The sequence below is a fragment of the Stegodyphus dumicola genome, chromosome 12 (genome assembly GCF_044657685.1).
Source record: "Stegodyphus dumicola isolate Sdum_Otavi_A_Nest chromosome 12, ASM4465768v1".
NCBI classification, from domain to species: domain Eukaryota; kingdom Metazoa; phylum Arthropoda; class Arachnida; order Araneae; family Eresidae; genus Stegodyphus; species Stegodyphus dumicola.
In genome coordinates this window covers 109,027,433-109,047,898 of record NC_140779.1, presented here as the reverse complement: position 1 = coordinate 109,047,898, position 20,466 = coordinate 109,027,433, and the positions used below count along the sequence as shown (strand labels likewise).

The window sequence follows — 20,466 nt, the reverse complement described above, 5'->3', positions numbered from 1 at the left end:
ATTCATTTTTAATTTGCTATATTATTGCTATTTATTTTATTATTATTCAAATGATTGAAATTTTGTATGTTAAAGCTGTGCTTTGGTTATAGAAAGTAATTTTTTTTTCTTTAAAGCAAACTTCGGATTGAAATTTTGCATGTTAAAGCTGTGCTTCGGTTATAGAAAGTAATTCTTTTTTCTTTAAAGCAAACTTCCTGATGATCCCAAAAAATTTTGGGATAAGAAAAGAGTTGCTGTTATAATACTCAAATATGTGCAACAGTTATCAGCAAATGTAGTAAGTATAATCACAATATTAATATTATGAACATATATTCCCTTTATGTATAAATTACGCTATTAGTTTACAGGTTATTTAAATATTGGATACATTATGAAGTATCTTAAAAAAATGTATGCTAGAGGGGTGATAAAACTGGAACAGATAGATGTATATTGCTTTTATTTTTTAATGATGAAATTACAAAAGTTAATAATAAATTTTAATGTATGCTGTTTAATGCTGTAGTATTTAATTTATGTCTTTTATTATGTTCAAGTAATACTTGATTTCATGTTAGGTATTGGGGTTATGGAATGAAAAGCAACAGAGATATCCTGCTTCTGTTCTGTAACGTGTTAATAATACATTTGAGATAAAAAAGCAGGCAGTGCTCATGCTTTTTTTTATATAATTCGGATATGTATCCAATAATTTTCATATATCCTGCACTTTCTTGTCAATAAAACGAACTATTTTCAAAACATTATTATTGGACAATAAAAATCAGTAAAGTTATTCTTGACAAATGTTAAATATATTGAAATAATCATTATAAAAGGTGGCAGCAAGATTAATTCTGGACATGCATAGATTTTCTTAGAATTAGGAAGAGAATTAGTTGAGGTATAATGAATTTATCAGCAGTCTTTTTTATTGCTTAATTGGCTATGGCAAGGCCCTTCCTTGAAGAAGGAATGTCTTTTTGAACTTTTTAAAGGAAATAGTTTATATTTATGTTATGCATGGATAAGACTGCAAATCTCATGCAGCTAGCCTATTTGTTGTTTATTAAACCTGTGTTAAATTGCCAGAGCTTAGTAGTCTTACTATTATGGCCAATATTATTTTTTAAGTTGAAACTGTTTTTAATATGAATTACTCATATGTTAGATACAAGGAAATAAGAATGTGTCCAAAATAAAAAATACTTTTCTTATAGTTTTCAAACTTTATAAAAATATACTTCCATTATATATTTTCAGCATGATTTTTTCCCATGTTTTATAATACATATAATTTTTTGTCAACAGAGGATAATTGAAGTTTTAATAAATATTGTTATGAATGTGAAAAAAATTGCCTAAAAGATGTATAGTATTTTTTTTTTTTTTTTCATTTTGTTCACAAACTAATGTTTTTAAAATTTATTGTTGTAGGTAATATCATTTGACGAAGGTGGTGTTAGTGGTCATTTAAACCATATTGCAATACATCATGGATTGAAGTTCGTTTTTCTCATTTTTTCTTTTAAAAGGATAAATATGTTTATCCTGTTTTTTTGTTACTAAATAGTATATGTGCATATTAATGCTTAATATTTAGACTATATCAAATTGAATAATCTCATGCATATATAATTCATATATTTTTAAGTACTTATATAGGGAATAAATTATCTGTGGAAAGATTTTTACAAAGTGATGAATAAAATAGTGAAGTTTCATTCATCACTTATCAGTTATATCACATCAGATAAAACAGACATTATTGCTGACTGGCAAAAATTTGCCAAAGCTTTAAGCATTATTCATTACAGTTTAACAACTGTACATATGGTGAGTGACATTGACAATTTGATTAAAGAGTTGACTGAATCGGCTCCTGAATCATACTGGCCAGTTAATCTACTACCACGTCTCAGTAAATTGTTGAAAGCAGTTCTACTTAAATTGTTGAAAGCAGTAGTCAATAACTTCTGGATGTAAACAACGCTATCATACTGTGCCAATTTGAATTCTGAAGGAACTTAGCTACCACATATCAGCTGTGTAGAGTAGTAGAACTAATCTCCAGAAGTGCACAAACCAAGAAGATCAGAGGAGGATTTTTCATCAACATATTAAAGCTTTCAATCGTGTCTGAATGGACAAACACTATCTACAAAATCCACAATCTGCGCTTCCAAAATTATGTTACATGTGTAATTAAATCCTATCTGACAGGCAGACACTCTGTCATTCACATCTCGGGCACAAAGTCTACTTGCCGAGCTATCTCAGCTAGTATCTCAGCTAGTATACCACAAGGGTCTCTGTTAGGGTCCGCACGTTTTGACATTTAAGTAATTCCACACACATCTAATACAACGCTAGTATTGTAAGCTGATGACACAGCAATCCTTGCTTAAAGTGCATATGTTCGGCCAGTCATACAACATTTACAAAATACAGGCCCTGAAGATGTGACTGAAAATAGAAAATTCAAGGGAATGCTGATAAAACTATGGCCATATTATTTACCAGGAAGAAGAACATCAACAAGTATTAGTTCTATGGAACAACTCTGGCCTGGCCTAAATAAGTCCCTTATCTTAAGGTGATCGTAACTAATTCACTCTCATGTACCCCACACATTGCATCTATTATCTAGAAATTTTGAAAGCATAAAGTTAAACTCTACTCCTTTAATTACTCAAAACAATGTTCTTTATATCGATATCAAGTTACTCATTTATAAATTCACTCTGCATTGCATGTTGTGCTATGCCTGTCCAGTTTAGGCTTACTCTTGTAGAAAAAAAGAGAAATGGAAATTGATCAAAATAATGTACAAATTGCTACTTGGCCAAAATAATGTACTAAAACAAATAATTAATTTTCCCTGGTACATAAAAACATAATGTAATTCATAAGGAACTTAAAATTGTCCAATTAAGGACACATTACTATCACTTAGCCAAAAGACTTCATGAGAACCAGATGTGAATAAATAATACTGCTATGACTTTAATTATCATAATAACATCCAAAGGCCAATGCTGATCTTAAATCCACAATTAATCATATAAAATCATATAACTAAATTGTAGTTGGTTATTGTTTATGTGCACTATATTTCTGTGGCACTATTTAATTCACACTTTCCTGTGATTGACTAATCATCAGCTCGATTACACTTTGCTTGTGTTTACTAACGTGATTCCTATTGTTTTACTTCTTTTCACTATTTAGATCTCAGATAAGTTATTTATATAAAAAATTTTAAACTTTATTTGATTAGGGGTAGAGCAATATGCTCTGGCCCTTTGTCGCTAACACCATTTCAACCATGGGTCTATCACTTAATCAAGCTGCTCTGAAAAATAAATAAATAAAAAAATTTTTAAAAAAAGGTTATTTTTGTTGGCCTAAATATATTTCTGTTCTCAATAGCAATAATTTATTAAGCATATATTTGTGAAAGTAATACACTTAACCCAGTTCACTGTATAAAATTATACTAAACTTAGATTTTAAAGTTTATGAAATAAAATACTTAATTACTCCTTCTGTCCCATAATAATAGTAGCAAGTGAATATTTAAAGCAGAATTATTGGTGAATGCATCTGTAAGTGATGGTGTAGTGCAAAATTGCGAAGCGTTCAATCAAAATCAGTGTTTCATGATATCTGTCATTTGTTTTAACACATCTTTTAATTTTTAAGTTAACCTAATACAGTCAAAAGTCGTTAATCCGGACTCATCGGGACTTCGGCGATTCCGGATTATCGATTTTTCCGGATTATAGATCATCAGTTTAAATCTGGTAAGATGGCATGCAGAAATTATAAAATTAAAAATATGAAACCGTAATTTATGAAATAAAGAATAATTATGATCTAAAGGGTATCAAAATTTACAAAAAAAAAAAAAAAAAAAAAAAAAAAAAAAGTTTAATATTTATTTGTTTACTTTATTAAATATTTCTTTCAATGTAAGTTGTTTAAGTTGCTTCGTTTTATGTGATAATACTTTCTCTTTAATTCTATAAACAAACATAATTTCTTGTTCAGTTAGAAAGTTCCGCTGTTCAAGTCCTATAATTGCTGCATTGAGAATACCGACTAATTTGTCAATCGAAATTTTTTCGTTTTCAATAACCTCTGTGTCACTTTCTTCACTATCGGAAGCAAATTATAATGACGAGAAATTTGATTTAAATCATATCAAAGATGGAGTACATCGAGATGAAATGCTGCATTTAGTAAAAAATTATAAGACAAATAAAATAAAAACATCTGCCCTGAAGATAAGGATAGTGCTGACAGATCAACTTCCAATTCATTGCGTGCCGCGGCCCCCACAGGCCGCAGAGCAGCGTGAAATTGATAAACAGATTTCGAAATGGTTAGAGAAACAAAGGATATGCCTTTATTCATTTTTTGCAGTAATTCCACATTTTGTTTGATGGACATCAAACCATACTTTCTCTTTTTAGATCCTTTGGAAGCTCCAGCATCGGAAATTCTATTTGACATAATCGAAAGTTCAAGCTTACTTTTATAAAATTGCTCTAACAGTCTGCAAAAAATAATAAGCCGGATCTAATTCGAAGATTAAGGAACAACGCAATCTGCAACATTAACTGAAATACATAATTAGATAATTTTAGCTTATACCATCCGTTACACATTAAACGCGCAAGCGTAAACGTATTATGTGCACACGCGTATGTGCAGCCGTAAAGGTCTTAAGTGCATGCATAAACGCCTATGCGCATGCGTCAACATGGCGCATGCGCAGAAAGTTTGTAGCTTTGAAGTCTGGATTATGGGTGTCCGAACTAACGACTTTTGATTCTATTATGAATTAAGCATCAAAATCAATTGTTTTATTTTAGTTTAATATCAACCCATTGTAAAATGAAGATGAAAATTTTCAAGCAAAGATCTCTATGCATTTGTCCAGTTCACTCAGAAGAAAACAATTTAAATGCCACAGAATGACCATATCAAGAATTTGGAAAAATGCTTCCGAAAATAATCGTCAAAGTGATACTTGTTCTAATGTTGATTCTTTGAATTAACAAAACTGTGAACGTAAATGCAAAGATTATGGAGAAAAACATGAAAAACCAAGATATATTCCTCTTAGCAGACGAGGCACCACAAAAGCAGCAAACATAGCCCTTGATATTGTTGCGTTTTTTTTTTTTCTGATACCAGTTGTTATGTTATTTTCTTCCTTTGCGTTCATACGGGGTTTGTAGATTTGGAGTGAATAACAACGACACTTGATGAAGTATCGAAAGACACTTTATTTAGACAATATTGTCAGGACAGCTCCAAAACATGTTTTACAGTCGTCGATGAACTACTATAAACATGCTGACACGATCAGTGACACAGCCTTCAGGTTATCAGGCTATCACGGTGGAGACGGCTTCCTGCAAAGCACCCAACTCTGCTTTCCAGAGTACAGCTCCTGACTCTGCTTGGTCGTTCTCGGAACTCCACGCTACAACTCGTGATGCACTCGACGACACACAGAGCACAGCTCCTGACTCTCGGTTCAGTCGTTTCCGGAGCTCAACATGCTCTCTCGACGATGCACTAACTACGGTACTCTACAAGACTCTTTCGGTGCATTTGACGACCCACTTGGCACTCGCTGGCCGGCTGTCAACGTGATCGCCTTCACAGGGATTGACTCACTAGACGAGACACACTCGCTCGATGAGAGACACCCAATTTTTGATACACAGTCGCATGGACCTCCGACCTAAGGTTCTACACCAATCAGAATTATATGTCCATGCGACGGAAAAGAATCTACCATCCACCGTCAGCGGCATTCACTGAATCAATGATAGAATATTACAATGCTAAATTGACAATGTCATCTATACAATAATTGTTACATAATAATCCGTATGAAAATAAATATACGATCAATTAATAATTATATTGTCATGGATAGGATCTATGTTGTGGAGAGTGAAACTTATATATTAACAGTTTTTAAACCTATGTCTTCTTCAATACGTCATAACTTCATGTTCTTATCAGTTACACACCTAATGACGTGTTTCCGTATTATTTTTGCAGTTATCCACAGAGTAAACCAGTCACATGAGTTCAGGTTCAGGCAATTGACAGTTCCATAGCCCAAAGGATATGATGTTGTGTAGGCTATTCTATGTTCACTTTTGTTAAGTTCATCGTCCAAATAAATACTACTTGTCCACTTCAAAACATCATAACTTTGTGTCCTTAACAGTTTGCACATCTCATTATGTGCGTCCATAGCAATTTGCACACTGTGTCGCAGTTATTCACAAGGCAATCACGAAATTGCAATTGGGAATTTCATTGTAATATGTACACTATTTTACTATTATCCACAGAAGCAAATGTTTTGTAAATAATGACTTGGCTCCCAGATGATAAAAAAAGAAGGAAACTAATTCTTAAAATTTTCAATACAATTCTAAATTGTGCAAAACTACAGATTTGTTAAACAGTTCCAGTCACAACAATATAAAGCACATATTCTAAAATAAAACGTCTAATGGAAAACAAGAACTAATTCCCAATTAAAATAGACATAAAATACATAATTATTCAGCACATGTTATATACCAATCATCATACCATAAAAAAACACATGTTTCAAATGCTGCAACTAATTTTTTATTACAGTTAGAATATTTACCAATCAAACATACTACAAATATACATGTTTAATTAAAAAAAAAAAAAAAAACTGCAACTAATTTTTTTATGGCAGTTAAAATAATAAATTTCTATTATACAATTATAAATAGCACAAATAAACAATTTCAATCTATACAAACTGACAGGTATTCCTACGACATAAGAACACATATTCAAATACAGCTAATCATTCTTGTAAAATGGCTATAACAGTGCCCAATTTCTTCAAATAATTAAAAACATCTATAGAAAAACAGAAACCAATTCCCAATTGTAACAAACATGAAATACCAAAAATTATTCAGTTCGTATTATATACCAATCAATTATACCATATAAATGCACATGTTTCAAATGCTGCAACTAATTTTTCATTACAGTTAGTATAGTTATCAATCCATCATACTATATAAATGCACATGTTTCAAATACTGCAACCAATTTTTCATTACAGTTAGTATATTCCAATTTGCCAGCTAATAAAATAAATCCACTCTAAGTTGAATTGGCTGTAATAGTTCACAATGCTTAAAATAGTTAATCTACTGGAAAACAGAAACTTATACCCAATTGTGATGGACACGATATACACACAAAATAATTAGATACAGTTCTAAATTCCTGTTTTTACTGAAAATGCAGATATTCTAAGAACTGTAATGAACTTTTTTTTTTTTTTTTTTTTTTTTGCACAGTCAGAATATTCCAGTTTACCAGCTAACAATAATTGTAATTAACTTACAAAAATGCAAAAATAATACAGGGAAAAAAAAAAAAAAAATTCAGAATTAAAGGCTATAATATTAACATACAAACAGACAATTTCCAAATGCAGAACTTATTCCCATGTGGAAGTGCAGAGCACATCCAGTACTTAATAGTCCTCAATATTCTATGCATTGAAGTTAAATACACAATTATCATTACAACATGTCAAATGGGAAAAAAAAAAAATTAAAAGGGCTACCCATAGTGCAAATATTATACGAAGGTTGTTGGAAACGTATACATCTCATTGCAAATATTAAAAATTTGAGTTAATCTGTGCTGAAGAATTTGTCGTTTTAATAGTGTTTTAATCCATTCACTCCAATATAAGTCTGATGGTCTTTGCAAATGAAATTCAGCGATAAGTGGGGAAGAAAAAGCAAAATGGTCTGGAGACCCAATACTTCATGAGTGACATTTGTCATCTTCCTTTAGATGAAATCGGAATAAAAACGATGGAAAGGGACCGTGACCCGTGAGAAAAGTTGACTGCGCTGCACATGAAACCAAAAATGTTTCCGAGACCTTTGGTAAAAATTTAAAAGTTCTTCTGCCCGTTGTGGAGTGTTCCCACTTTTTTTGCCATTGCTGGAGTAAGTTCTCTTTTGTATATCTCTTAATATAAGAAAATGGTAAAGGCAATGAATATTGAGGAAGATTATTCCCTCTTACCGCTTCTTTTGCCAACTGGTCTGCCAACTCATTGCCATAAATCCCCCTATGAGCAGGAAGCCAGCTCAATAAGGGTCTAGAAGGGGCAGGAAGGTTAAGAAGAAGGATTTTTATCTCTGCTACTATTGTATTTCTTGAATTTTCCCCCTTTATGGCCTCCAGACTAGAAAGTGAATCACTGTAAATTTCCAATTGTGATGGAAAAGATGAAGATGTACTGCTTTTTTTAATGAAAGTAGTTCAGCTTGAAAAATAGAGTTTGCTGGCCTCAGTCTTCGACGCCATGAATGCATCGGTTTGCCATTTTGAATTACACATAGTCCACCCACACACTGACTGACTGCGGACCACCAGGGTTTATATAGCTTTCGGCTTGTGTTCAAGAACATTCTGGGCTAAACTGGTAAGAATTCGTTCCAGAAGGTTCTCCATCCGTTCATGGTATATCGACAATTTTGTTGCCAAATGGACGATTTCTCACCAAATGTGGCAACCCTGCCCTCCATTGCCATTTTTATGGCAACCCTAAAATTGCTTTGCGGGGAAGCCATCTCACCGTGCCTTTACATTCCGTAACGATGTTATTTCTCCCAAAATACTGGGTAATATGTTTTTGTTACATCAATGAGTATGCTGGAAGCAATGAAGAATGATGGCTCCAATAATTAAGCTTATGCATATAGGGAAAGCAAAGCTTTGTAGTCAAGGTATCTTACCTACAAGTAAACACAGGAACGAAATTGTTGAAAAATCCAGAAACATCTTAACATTCATAATAAAAATTAGGAATAATATTTTTAATTTATTTTTTAATTTAATCTCGGTTTTTGACAATAAATGTTGCATTCTATGTTTATTTTCATTTACTACTATTGTTATGAGACAGAGGGAATACAATTTATATCATTCCAAAACATTTTATAATAGTATTTTTGTTTTTATGCAAGTACATCCATTCTGTATTATTATTATGTATAGTATACTATGCTAAGGCTTAAGGAATTTCTTTTACTATAATTTTTCATTTTCTAATATTTTCTTACCATAATTTATGCATGTATAGTTAATATTTTCTTACCATAATTTATGCATACAAACAAATAAAATAAAGAATGCTTTTATTATATATTTGATATAAATGCATTTACTGTCCCTCATTATTTTCAGATATTTGACTTTGAAAAAGCTCTTACCTCCAGGTATTTAGTCCTCTAATAAATAAATATCCAATACAATACATGATTTAAAACTGAGTATGACTTTTTTTATTGCTTAACTTTTTTGTAAGGAAATAGCATCTCATAATGTGATCAGATATTCTTTAAATCTATAAATAGCATCACAAATTTTAAATGCATTAAGTTGAGACTATAAAGCGTGGTTTTCATTGAAATGCACATTTATGTAGTATTGTTCTCACATTAGATGTTTTCCCCCAAAATAACATATTAAACTTAAAAGTTAACATATTTTTTTACTTATATTATTCAAGCCATAAATTGATCATATACTTTTTTTGGGGGTCAAATAAAATAAATAGTCTTAAAATTTTTCTAATATCTTTTAAGCATTAACTCAGTTGGAATTATTATCATTTCTAGCCTAATTATACTGTATTCATTTTGCACTGATGATTTTTTTAATAATATCTATTGCAATATTTTAAAATCAACATTTCAGTTATTTATTTAAAAAAAAGTATTTTGTTTCCCAATTAAGTATTTTATTTCTTGCGGAGTGTGTTTAAAATAGTTTATATCTGGATACTGAGGAGGTGTTTTGAGTTTCTTAGAAATATTAACAGTAGCCAGAACTGCACATTCATAGCAATAGGTTGAAGTCATTATCATGGGGGAATTTAGAATTATCATTTAAAAATAGTATTATGTTTGTCCTGATCCATTACAATATAAATAAATAAAGATTATAATTTGAAGCAACAAAATATAATTTCTAGTACCATTTCAGCAACCATTTTCTAATATTAGCTATATGTTTTATATATTAATAACTATATTTTTGAAATTCTTGTTTGAGTTTAATGAATGCAAAAATCTGACCATCTTAATCAAAAATATTATAGCTTTCCTCATCAAATTTTGCTTTGTTCCAGTATTCAGAATTTTATTTCTCATAGACTTTGAGAAAAAAAGCTGTAGTTTTTTTTTTTTTTTTTTTTTCCACTTAGAACACCAAGCATAGTGGATTACTATTTTAACATTCTCTTGATTCACAATTACTCCATGTAAGTTTCATGTAACGTAAGATAAAAACATAAGAATAATAATTATAATGTAAGAATGAAATTCTGCTTCAGTTTGGAAACACTCAGATTTTGATTATTATCTACTGTCATTACATCATTTTCTACATTCATTCAGTGGAGTCTACTTTCATTCTGAATAACATTACATGTCAAAAATAGGTTTTAATTAATGACTTACCAAATTTTCTTATTGACTTTTTCACATAAGTTATGAATATATTTACAAATTTTTAATGTCTTCTTAAAAAAGCCACCATAAAAATATATTGAAATATGACACAAATTAAAGAAACTTTTATTGAAAATTTCAAGAAAATTATTTTTTTAGGTAGTATCTATTTGGCTGAGGTACAAAATAGCATGACATAATATTTATTACAAATGATTTTATTAACAGTTTAAATAGTGCCGAAAGCTTTTAATGATATGATTTTCTGCTCTGAAGAGATAGTATTAAATTTTATGTTCATTATGTTGTATCCGGAAACAAATACAGTTCAAAGTCTTTAATTCGGACGTCCATAACCCAGAATGATCTATAATCTGGACCTCAAAGCTACAAACTTTCTGCACATGTGTAGCATTTACGTATGCGCATAATATCTTTACTCATGCACATAATACGTTTATGCATGCGCGTTTAATGTGTAACGGACAGTATAAGCTAGGCTAAAATTATATAATTATCTATTTCAGTTAATGTTGCAGATTGCGTTGTTCCTTAATCTTGTAATTTGGCTTATTATTTTTTGCAGACTGTTAGAGCAATTTTATAAAAAGTAAGCTTGAACCTTCGATTATGTCAAAAAGAGTTTCTGATTCTGAAGCTGTCAATGATCTACAAAGCGAAAGCATGTTTCGATGTCCATCAAACAAAAAGTGGAATTGCTGCAAAAAATTGATAAAGGCATGAAGAAAGTGACAGAGAGGTTAGTGAAAACGAAAAAATTTTGATTGACAAGTTAGTCGGTATTCTTGGCACAGCAGTTACAGGACTTGAACAGCAGAACTTTGTAACTGAACAAGTACAGGACTTGAACAGCAGAACTTTGTAATTGAACAAGAAATTATGTCTGTTTATAGAATTAAAGAGAAAGTATTAGTACAAAAAACAAAGCAACTTAAACAACTTACATTGAAAGAAATGTTTAATAAAGTAAACAACTAAATATTAAGCTTTTTTTTTTTTTTTTTTTTTTTTTGTAAATTTTGATACCCTTTAGATCATAATTGCTCTTTATTTAACAAATTACGGTTTCATATTTTTAATTTTATAATTTCTGCATGCCATCTTACCAGATTTAAATTGATGATTTATAATCCGGAAAAACCCCTAATCTGAAATCGCCGAAGTCCTGACGAGTCCGGATTAAAGACTTGTATCTAATATAAAATGAAGACTAAAGCACTTCAAAAAGGTTTTTTTATAATTTTAGTTTTATGTTATTTAAAAATTTTGTCATTATTTTTTTTATATTTAGTGTCTGATCACTTTTGTAAGGTAATGTATGCATTATTTCCTTATTTCAGTGAAATATTTTCCATATATTATAATATCACATAATTCTCTGTGAAATGTTAAGTCGATACATCCTGAAAAAATAATCTGATTGTAATGAAACTTTCTATGCAAGTTCCTTTTGATTTACTAAGAAAATCGAAAATTAAGACCAAGTAAATAAATAGCTTATCACATCAGAACTGAATATTTTCAAAATTCAAATTCTTCCATTACATGGCTACTCATTTTGATCGTAACAATGTTTTTCCTTCACACTGATTGTGAGTATATGTCACAATATGAAAGAGGCTGACTGTGTAAATCAATGAATTGCTTAACTCCTGTGTCAGAATCATGCAATAATTAGATGATATTGGAAGGAATAGAAGAACAACTTTAAATTCAGCTTTGAGAAGATACCAGTTCCCCTATTCTGAAAATAGAATGCAAAGACGAGTGATTATCAGAGTTGTTCTGACAGCAGTCAGTTTTTCTGTATCAATAATCCGACGTATGACTTAACACAGAAGTGAGTGCCAGAAACATTGTTAGTAGACTTGGAGAGCAATCTGTACCATCAATTATGCCATTTAATGCTCACTAGTATATATCATCAACTGTAGCTACATTGGTACCAGACTCAATCAACATGGAATTCTATTGATTGGAGAAGTTCCATTTTGCCCTAACAACCAGTGTCAACATGTCGGGACAATTATGGGATAGTGTTGGGATTCTAGCTTTGCTGTCATAAATCACGCAGTATGGCAACAAGGCATTATGGTTTGGGCTACCATTACTTTTGATAGCTAGACCATTTAAATAATCATCTGTGGCACCTTTATATTACAGAGGCATATTAACAAAATTATACTGCATGCTGTATGTCACACCACTCTGAACATTTCTCTGCAAGGTAATGTTCAGCTACATATTTCATGTGTCTTTACAACACTTCTTTAACCAGCTATGTCACTAGATCTCTTCTGCAATTGATGAGAAGACTGCTCTGACTATCCCAGAATTTTGGCAAATTAAGCCAACAATTGGAGACATTTTAACAAAAAATCATGCAGGACACCATCTGCTAATCGTAATGAGTGACTGCTGTATTCAGTAACAGCCTGCATCCAGGCCAATGATTTATTAGCTTGCTCACTTAGTATAGCTCTTTTTTCTTAAGTAAATCATACCCCTCTCAACTGAATACTGTACAAAATATCTTTTCTTGTGAATAAGGCTTATAATGATGAGAGACAGTTCCATTTAGAAGGAAAAATTTTCAGCTTTTCTGAAATTGTAGCCATTTCTTTTACTGTACACATGCATCATATCTATGAAATTTTGTCTCATTCTTAAATCCATCACACTTATGTTTTGAATGTATTTTTACTATACTACTTATTCATTATTTAACATTATATATTTTAGAGATGTTTTGATATTTGTATTTAAGTATCAAAATATCTCTATTGGGCTGCTCCTTAGTGTGTTGTTTTGTGTCTTAGAATGTACTTTCTTTATATATTTTGTTCATATTACACATTTTAATGAAGAAAAACTAAACATGCATTTGAATATCAAAAACTGTGTAGCATCACAGTTTGCGATTTTGTTAAATACTTCCTGCCTAAATTTTCAGTAGCAAGCAAGGTATTATATAAAAAGAATGTCATAAATAAGTTAGACTGTATTACATAAGATAAAGAGTGCAGCACGCATTTTTGTTTATTCAAGCTCTAAATGTTTAGTAAAGGGTGTTGTTATTGCTTTATTAAGACAAACTCTATTAAGATGGATAGCCAAGCAATCATGGCCAGCAAACAGTGTAACGGAGAACTTTTTTTTTTTTCCTTCCTGGGAAACTATTTAAAGTTATTGTACTAATGAAACATTAATGATTTATGGGTGTTATTTTACTCATTTTTAAGAATAATCTTTATGAATTGTAGTCAGTTTATTAGCTCTTTCCATGAGAAGATATGCACAGAAACATAATACAAAAATTCTAATAATGCTTTGACAGTTGTAAGTCATTTGATTACCATTATCACATAAAGAATCAATCACTTCATTTTACTAACTACAAAAATTCTTAAAAAGTTTAAATGCTGTAAATAGCATTTTTACAATAAACCATAATGAAAGAAGTCCTTTATTTATGAACCTAGTTAAGACCAGTAGTTTAATTTCTAATTAAAAACCAGTTCACTCTGATTTTTTCTTACTGATGCAACTTTGCAAAATCAGTAACTTTATGCCAAATTATTGTTCTATTGATAACAAAAATAAGAAATGCCAGTATTTCTGTATCTTTCAGGTCTCCACTTAAATCTAAGATGCATGTAGACATCCAAGAGTAAAATGTTAAAAAGAGAATTGGCTCATATCATGTACAGTACTTGTATAGATGCAAAGCTCCTTTATATGATGCTCAACTGAAAAAAATTGAAAAAAGTGGTCTTGAAGCATGTTTTTTGTGAAGCATTTAGAAGCATATTATCTTCAGTTTCCTTTACTGTTTTTTGACTAGCAGATTTATATGCTAAGGAATTGACATTCTTTATATGTTTGTAAATTTTCTTAAATTGCTTTTTAATACTGAGTTGAAATTTTATTGCATAAATGACTAATAAAGTGACTTTTCAAGCATCTGAAATATTTTAAAAGTATTTGTATAATTTTAATAGCTTTCATTATACGGAAGTCACTCTGAAATTTTCGAGATACATGCAGATGTAAGTGACAGGAAAACAAAATTAATGGTTAGATTTGAAAATATGAACTATTTTGGTCTAGCAGATGATTTTTATTGGCCAACTGCAAGTAGTTTAGCACAGAATAAATTTTAAGCAGAAGGGAAAATGGAGTTGACATGAGAACATTATCGAACTGTGCTATGATTTTAGAGTACAATTAACTCAAAAAGAATGCGTTCAATAGTTAGCATTAGGAAATGAAGTTCCATCTCATTCTACTCTATTCAGAGTAGTTTACAGAATTTCACAAAGGTTGCAACTCTCTTTCAGGATGAAGAACACACTGGAAGGCCATTGTTAGCAGTAATCCCGGATAATGCCCCTGCCATATGGAAAATGTGAATTGATGATAATCGCAGCACTCACCAAATGATACAGAAGGACCTTATCATTGGACCCACTGCCACTTATCATGTAAAACTGCATATGAAAAAACTAGTTTGTCATTGGGTTCCCCATAATTTAACTGAGCACCAAAAAGAAGAGTGGGTCAGAATCAGTAAAGAAACCCTTAAATTACATAAAGATGGTGGCCACCACATTATTTCTAAAATCGTAACTGGTGACGAAATGTACGTACCATTTTTTGACATTCCAACATATCAAGAAAGTAAAGTATTGAACTTTGAAGATGATCCCATGCCCACAATGGTGAAAAGACAACGTGCCATTAAAAAAAGTAATATATGCCATTTTCTTCAGAAGTGCAAGACTGGCCAAAGCTATCAAGGTGAAAGGACAGAAGAGAGTCATAGCTAACTGGTATACCACTAAGTCCTTCCAAACATTCTGTAAGAAGTGAATGTTGGATATTCAGCAAGATTCAATAAGACTAACAGATGAGTTTCTTGAACACATCAAAGTAACAGGTCATTCACCTTATTCACCTGATCTAGCTGTGTATGACTTTTTGGCTGTTTTTAATCTAAAAAGGAACAAACGTGGATGTCCTTTTCATTCCGAAGATGTGATTGATGAGGCTATACATGCAGTTTTCATCGATTTCCAAGAAATGAATGGCTTGAGGCATTTAATCTTACCTACAGAAGAAAAGTTCTGTAGGAAAATTTACCTACAGAAGTGCATTGATACAGAAGACTACTTTGAACACTTTAAATTTCATAAGTATAACTTTAAAAACCCATGTGTATCTCAAAACTTTCAGACTAAGCCTTGTATTTACATTTTTGTTTGTAGTGCATTCAAAAGAAATTTCAAATTCCCATTTCATGTGATCCCAAGAGGGTAGAAACATCTATCCCCCAGTTCAAGGAGCCATTTATGTTGCTTTGTCATTTAAATGAAAATTTCAAAGAACTGATTTTCAACACTGGTTAAATTTACTCTTTCAAACTAGGTACAGAATATTTACAGAAAACTTCCATATAAACACTTTTTCCCACTGTAATGACATCATCATTGTTAAAAAGCTACTATTTATTCACAGCTGTTATTAGGCTTCATTAATAAGGGAACTTGGCTTTCATGTTCTCAGAAGCATGAGTAGTCAATATGCCAGAAAAGAACAGAAATGTTTTATGTAATGAGCATTCATTAAAAAAAAAAAAAAAAAAAAAAAAGTTAGAAGTTCTACAGGACATCAAGTGTTTCTGTAGGTTAGTTTTCGAACTATTAATAAACTTTCTCTTATGTTATGATTCTTTATCAAATTTTCTGTTTTATATGTTGACCTTGCTTATAGACTGATTTACTTTCACAATAATGGCATTTGTTATGCATTAAATCGTTTGTCATCTTCTAAAGCTGGCCATCCTTCTCTAAAACGCTTCACTCCTTTTCCCTTGGAAGTGATAGGTAATGTTCTCCATAACTTCTGTTATCCAATGATGAATTTCATCACTCCCATTCCTATTAGAGATGGGCAAAACCGCTCCTTTAAGGGATCAGATCAGAACCATCCACTCATTGAAATGAATAAGTTCTTTTTAATGATTCACTGCTCACTAATGATGAGCCACTAATGAGCTCAATAATTCACCCTGATGAATGCATTCAGAACAGGCATGGAGTAAGAGCAGTATGCAGAGATGGGAGAAAAACAGAAAGAACTGAACTAGGAGTGGTATTACTGGAATCGACTCAACCGAACTGCTCACTCCCTAGATTGATTTCTTTCAACTGTACTTTTGAGATCCTCTAAAGAAACCTTTCTACATAGAAAAACAATCAAATTCTGGAAATAAGAAAATGCTAAAAATTAAAAAATAATGAAAACTAAACTCACTTTTATTAAAGATTACATTATTTTATTACTATAATTTATATTTTGTTATAATCAAAACACAATGTAAAAATAAATTTTTAGATTGGAGGCAGATCCTAAATAATAGAAAATTGTCTGCTGATAATATGGACATTTTCTTTTTTTATCCAATTTGACAAAATGATACCAATCGTAGCTTGAGGTTTTTCTATTCGGTATGATTCCCATTTTGTTCTTCACCCTTGAAACAATACTTAGATGGAAAAATTTATATTTATAAATGTATACTAATTCTAAAGAAGATTAAAGAGAAATTCACAGCTCTTGCTTATAAGAGGTTAGTAAAATAAGTAAATAAACAAAAATATAATTTATTATTTTACATTACAGTACAAAAGAATCTAAATGACTCAAAGGAACAGGTCTGAGGAAGCGAAAGACCAAATGATCAAGATTCCGTAGGAGCCAGATTTAAAAGAGCGTTTGTAATCAGATCTGCAGCTAGAGCAGGAGTAATGAAATGTGCAAAATGTCACAACTTCAGAAGACCCAGATCTGCCGCTAGTGTCGGAGCACAAGATGGCTGGGAATCCAATGAACTAGTTACTATAATCTATGTTATTTAAACAGTTTCTCACACTGCCTGATGGGGGGGGGATTCCATCCATTTGCAAATAGGGGCATCGGTTTATTTAATGTTTTGTTTTTTAAATACTAGATGGAACACAAGCAAGCCAAAAGCACACATATATACATACATACATTATTCGGTTTATTTAATGCTTTGTTTTTTAAATATTAGATGGAACACAAGCAAGCCAAAAGCACACATATATACATACATAACACACATACTCGCATCAAAAATAGGTCAGAAACATTTTTGGTAAATAATAAAGGAAAGACTGCTGGTTTACATTGAAAGGAATCAAATTTTTTACATGCTTCCTAACAGCTCTCGGTGAACTGTTAATAAAGAACTGCCATTCTGTTTTTGCCGAAGCGCTGATCATTCGTTCAGTAAAGTGAATTGGTTCTTTGAATGGAACAGATCGACCATTTCTAATTCCTATCTTGCTGTAGGAATCATTGTTTATCTCAATTTCTTCCTTTTCATTTGGTAAAGTTATTAAAGAGATCTCTATGAACACATAGCATCAGCCTGACAATTATTGAACTATATGAAATAAAACACAAATTATTTAAAAACTACTGAGTGCACAAACTTTAATTAATATGCAAACGTAACTACAGATATTTGGATTTAGGTTATGACATGTTCAATATGCCTATGATGTGCTGCAGACAAATAGCAAAATTTCGCATGACCCGCTGAAGTGTTGAGTATCAATGCTGTCGATGACCTCCTGAATGGCAGTTTTCAGCTCAGCAGTGAATTTTGGGTTATTTCTATATACATTGTCTTTAATATAGCTCCACAAAAATAAGTCACACATGTTCAGATCTGGAGAATATGGTGGCCAAGCGAGTCCCATTCCAGTGGACTCTGGTTACCCCAGAGCTAGAATGCAGTCCTCAATCTTCCAGGACATCAAACACTCTCTTGCTCTGAGGGTCGAGCTTCGTTTTGCATGAACCACGTCTTGTTGAAATCAGGGACACTTTGGATAATGGGAATGAAATAATTTTCCAAAACCTTCACGTATTGTTTAGTAGTCACCGTGAATATTGCACCGATTATTGGACATCACACACACCACACAGTCACCCGTTGAGGGTGGAGAGACTTCTCAATCGCGAAATGTGGATTCTCAGACCCCCAAATATGTTAATTTTGCTTATTGAAAAAAACCCATCTAAATGAAAGTGGGCTTCAACGCTAAACCAAACCATATTCACATCAAATTCCTGTTTGTCAATTCTCTCAACAATAAGTGTTGGCAAAACACAACCGCTGTCCCATGGCCATGGGCCTTAATGGCTGATAGTTTTGAATTTTTATGGGAAGAGATGCAGGTCTTCAACAATTTGTTGCAGGGTCTCCCGGTTGATTCCCACCTGTTCTGCAGCTCATCTGATCGATTTCCTTGGGCTGGTTTGAAACACAGTGCATCTTCTCGATGTTTTCAGGCTTTTTCACACTTGTTTGTTGACTGACATTGCAAACACTGTTGTCACAAACACTATGTGTTCTCTCAAACTTGCAAATAAAATTCTTGATTGTTACCGTACTTAGACTGGTTGTCTTCAGCTTGTACTCAGTCACAAACGGGCTGTTATTGCTCGCATAATAGGCCTTTACAAGCGCTATACGCTCAAGCACGCAGTACCGTGACATTTTCACTTGAAAATGGCCATCAATAACAAGTTGCGTGCGCATGCCCATACTAGTTCCTATCGTGCCCTGTGGCCAACCACAAAGTTTGAGCTTTATCACACAAGTCTTTCAGAAGTTATGACAGTTTTAGTTCATATAGTTCAATAATTGTCACCCTGTATATTAACAAATGTGAAAGGATGTCAACTTTTTTTATACTTTATAAATATTGTTTCGTTTTTCTATATAACTGTGCTGTAAATTAATTACATCTATAAAATTTATTTTAAACCACTACAGAACAAATTTTTAAATAAGTTCATTTTGAAATGTTGAATATTTATTCATACTGCCTTTTTTGTTTTAAAAATATATTTTAATTATGAAACTTTTTCATTTCTAGGTTGTGAAGTTCTTCAACTAAAATCTGTTTCTTTGATACAAAAATATATTGGCTTGTTTGGAGTGCCTTTGTGTTGTCTTCGTGAGAATATATACTATGTATCAAAGTATAATGACATTAGAACTGCACAGGTTAGACTTTTAAATCCTAAATTTATACCATTCATATTATTGTACAACATTTCTAAAAATATTTAATTTGTGCATATATATATAAATATATATAGATATTTTCCTTCCTAGAAATCCATGAAAGCTCATCAGTCTCAGTACGTATGGTTTAGGAAACTATACATATTGTTTTCAAGATATTTATATGTAAACACTTTTGAAGAAATGATGTTCAACAAATGAGATTAAGATTTAAATTAAAAATGTCACATCAATTTTGTTTAAACAAGAATATTGGTGTTTTGTATTCTTTAATCATTGAAATAAAATTAAATTACTCAATTTCAATAAATGCTGTATTCTGATTTTATATTTGTCTCATAGCAGATTACTAATTAATAAAGTAAACTTAATATCAGGGTTAGATATTGCATTCTAAAATAGAATTTGAGCATATTTTTGTCATAAAACTTAGTAATTACTGATATGAAAGAAATGAGCTTGGGTAATTTTGCTATAATAGCTGTAGTAGCTATTATTAAAAATCAGTTCAATGGTAATAAAATATGCAATATGATGCCCAGCACCAAATATTAAGCCATCTGGAAAGTTCTTTATGTTTTAATGATAAATATAAATGAAAAAGTACGAAAACATAAGAAAACTTCATTGAATCACATAAAGCATTATTTTGTATATCACATAAGCACATCTACTGCTTTTTACCATCTCTCTAGCTGCTGGAAAATTTCTTTTTTTAAAAAAAGTCAATTTGTTTGTAAAGAAACTATTGAAGTGCTGGTT

General features: G+C 31.4%; 1 protein-coding gene across 8 annotated transcripts in view; it reads left to right on the top strand.

Moving 5' to 3' along the window:
- PIG-L (phosphatidylinositol glycan anchor biosynthesis class L) overlaps window positions 1-20,014 on the top strand; it is a 32,152-nt gene extending 12,138 nt beyond the window's left edge. For 3 of the 8 annotated variants that reach the window (XM_085806789.1, XM_035351535.2, XM_035351536.2), the window contains exons 3-7: window positions 190-280; window positions 1,423-1,490; window positions 9,289-9,320; window positions 19,553-19,683; window positions 19,795-20,014. In XM_085806789.1, the coding sequence (XP_085662915.1) occupies window positions 190-280; window positions 1,423-1,490; window positions 9,289-9,320; window positions 19,553-19,683; window positions 19,795-19,905 (433 nt within the window). In that variant the 3' untranslated portion in view covers window positions 19,906-20,014. Of the gene's footprint in view, window positions 1-189; window positions 281-563; window positions 633-1,422; window positions 1,491-9,288; window positions 9,321-11,142; window positions 11,317-14,208; window positions 14,548-19,552; window positions 19,684-19,794 lie in introns of those variants that run through there. The other 5 variants (XR_015038255.1, XR_015038256.1, XR_004757027.2 and 2 more) reach the window with 5 other exon arrangements.
- The last annotated feature ends 452 nt before the right edge of the window (window positions 20,015-20,466 follow it).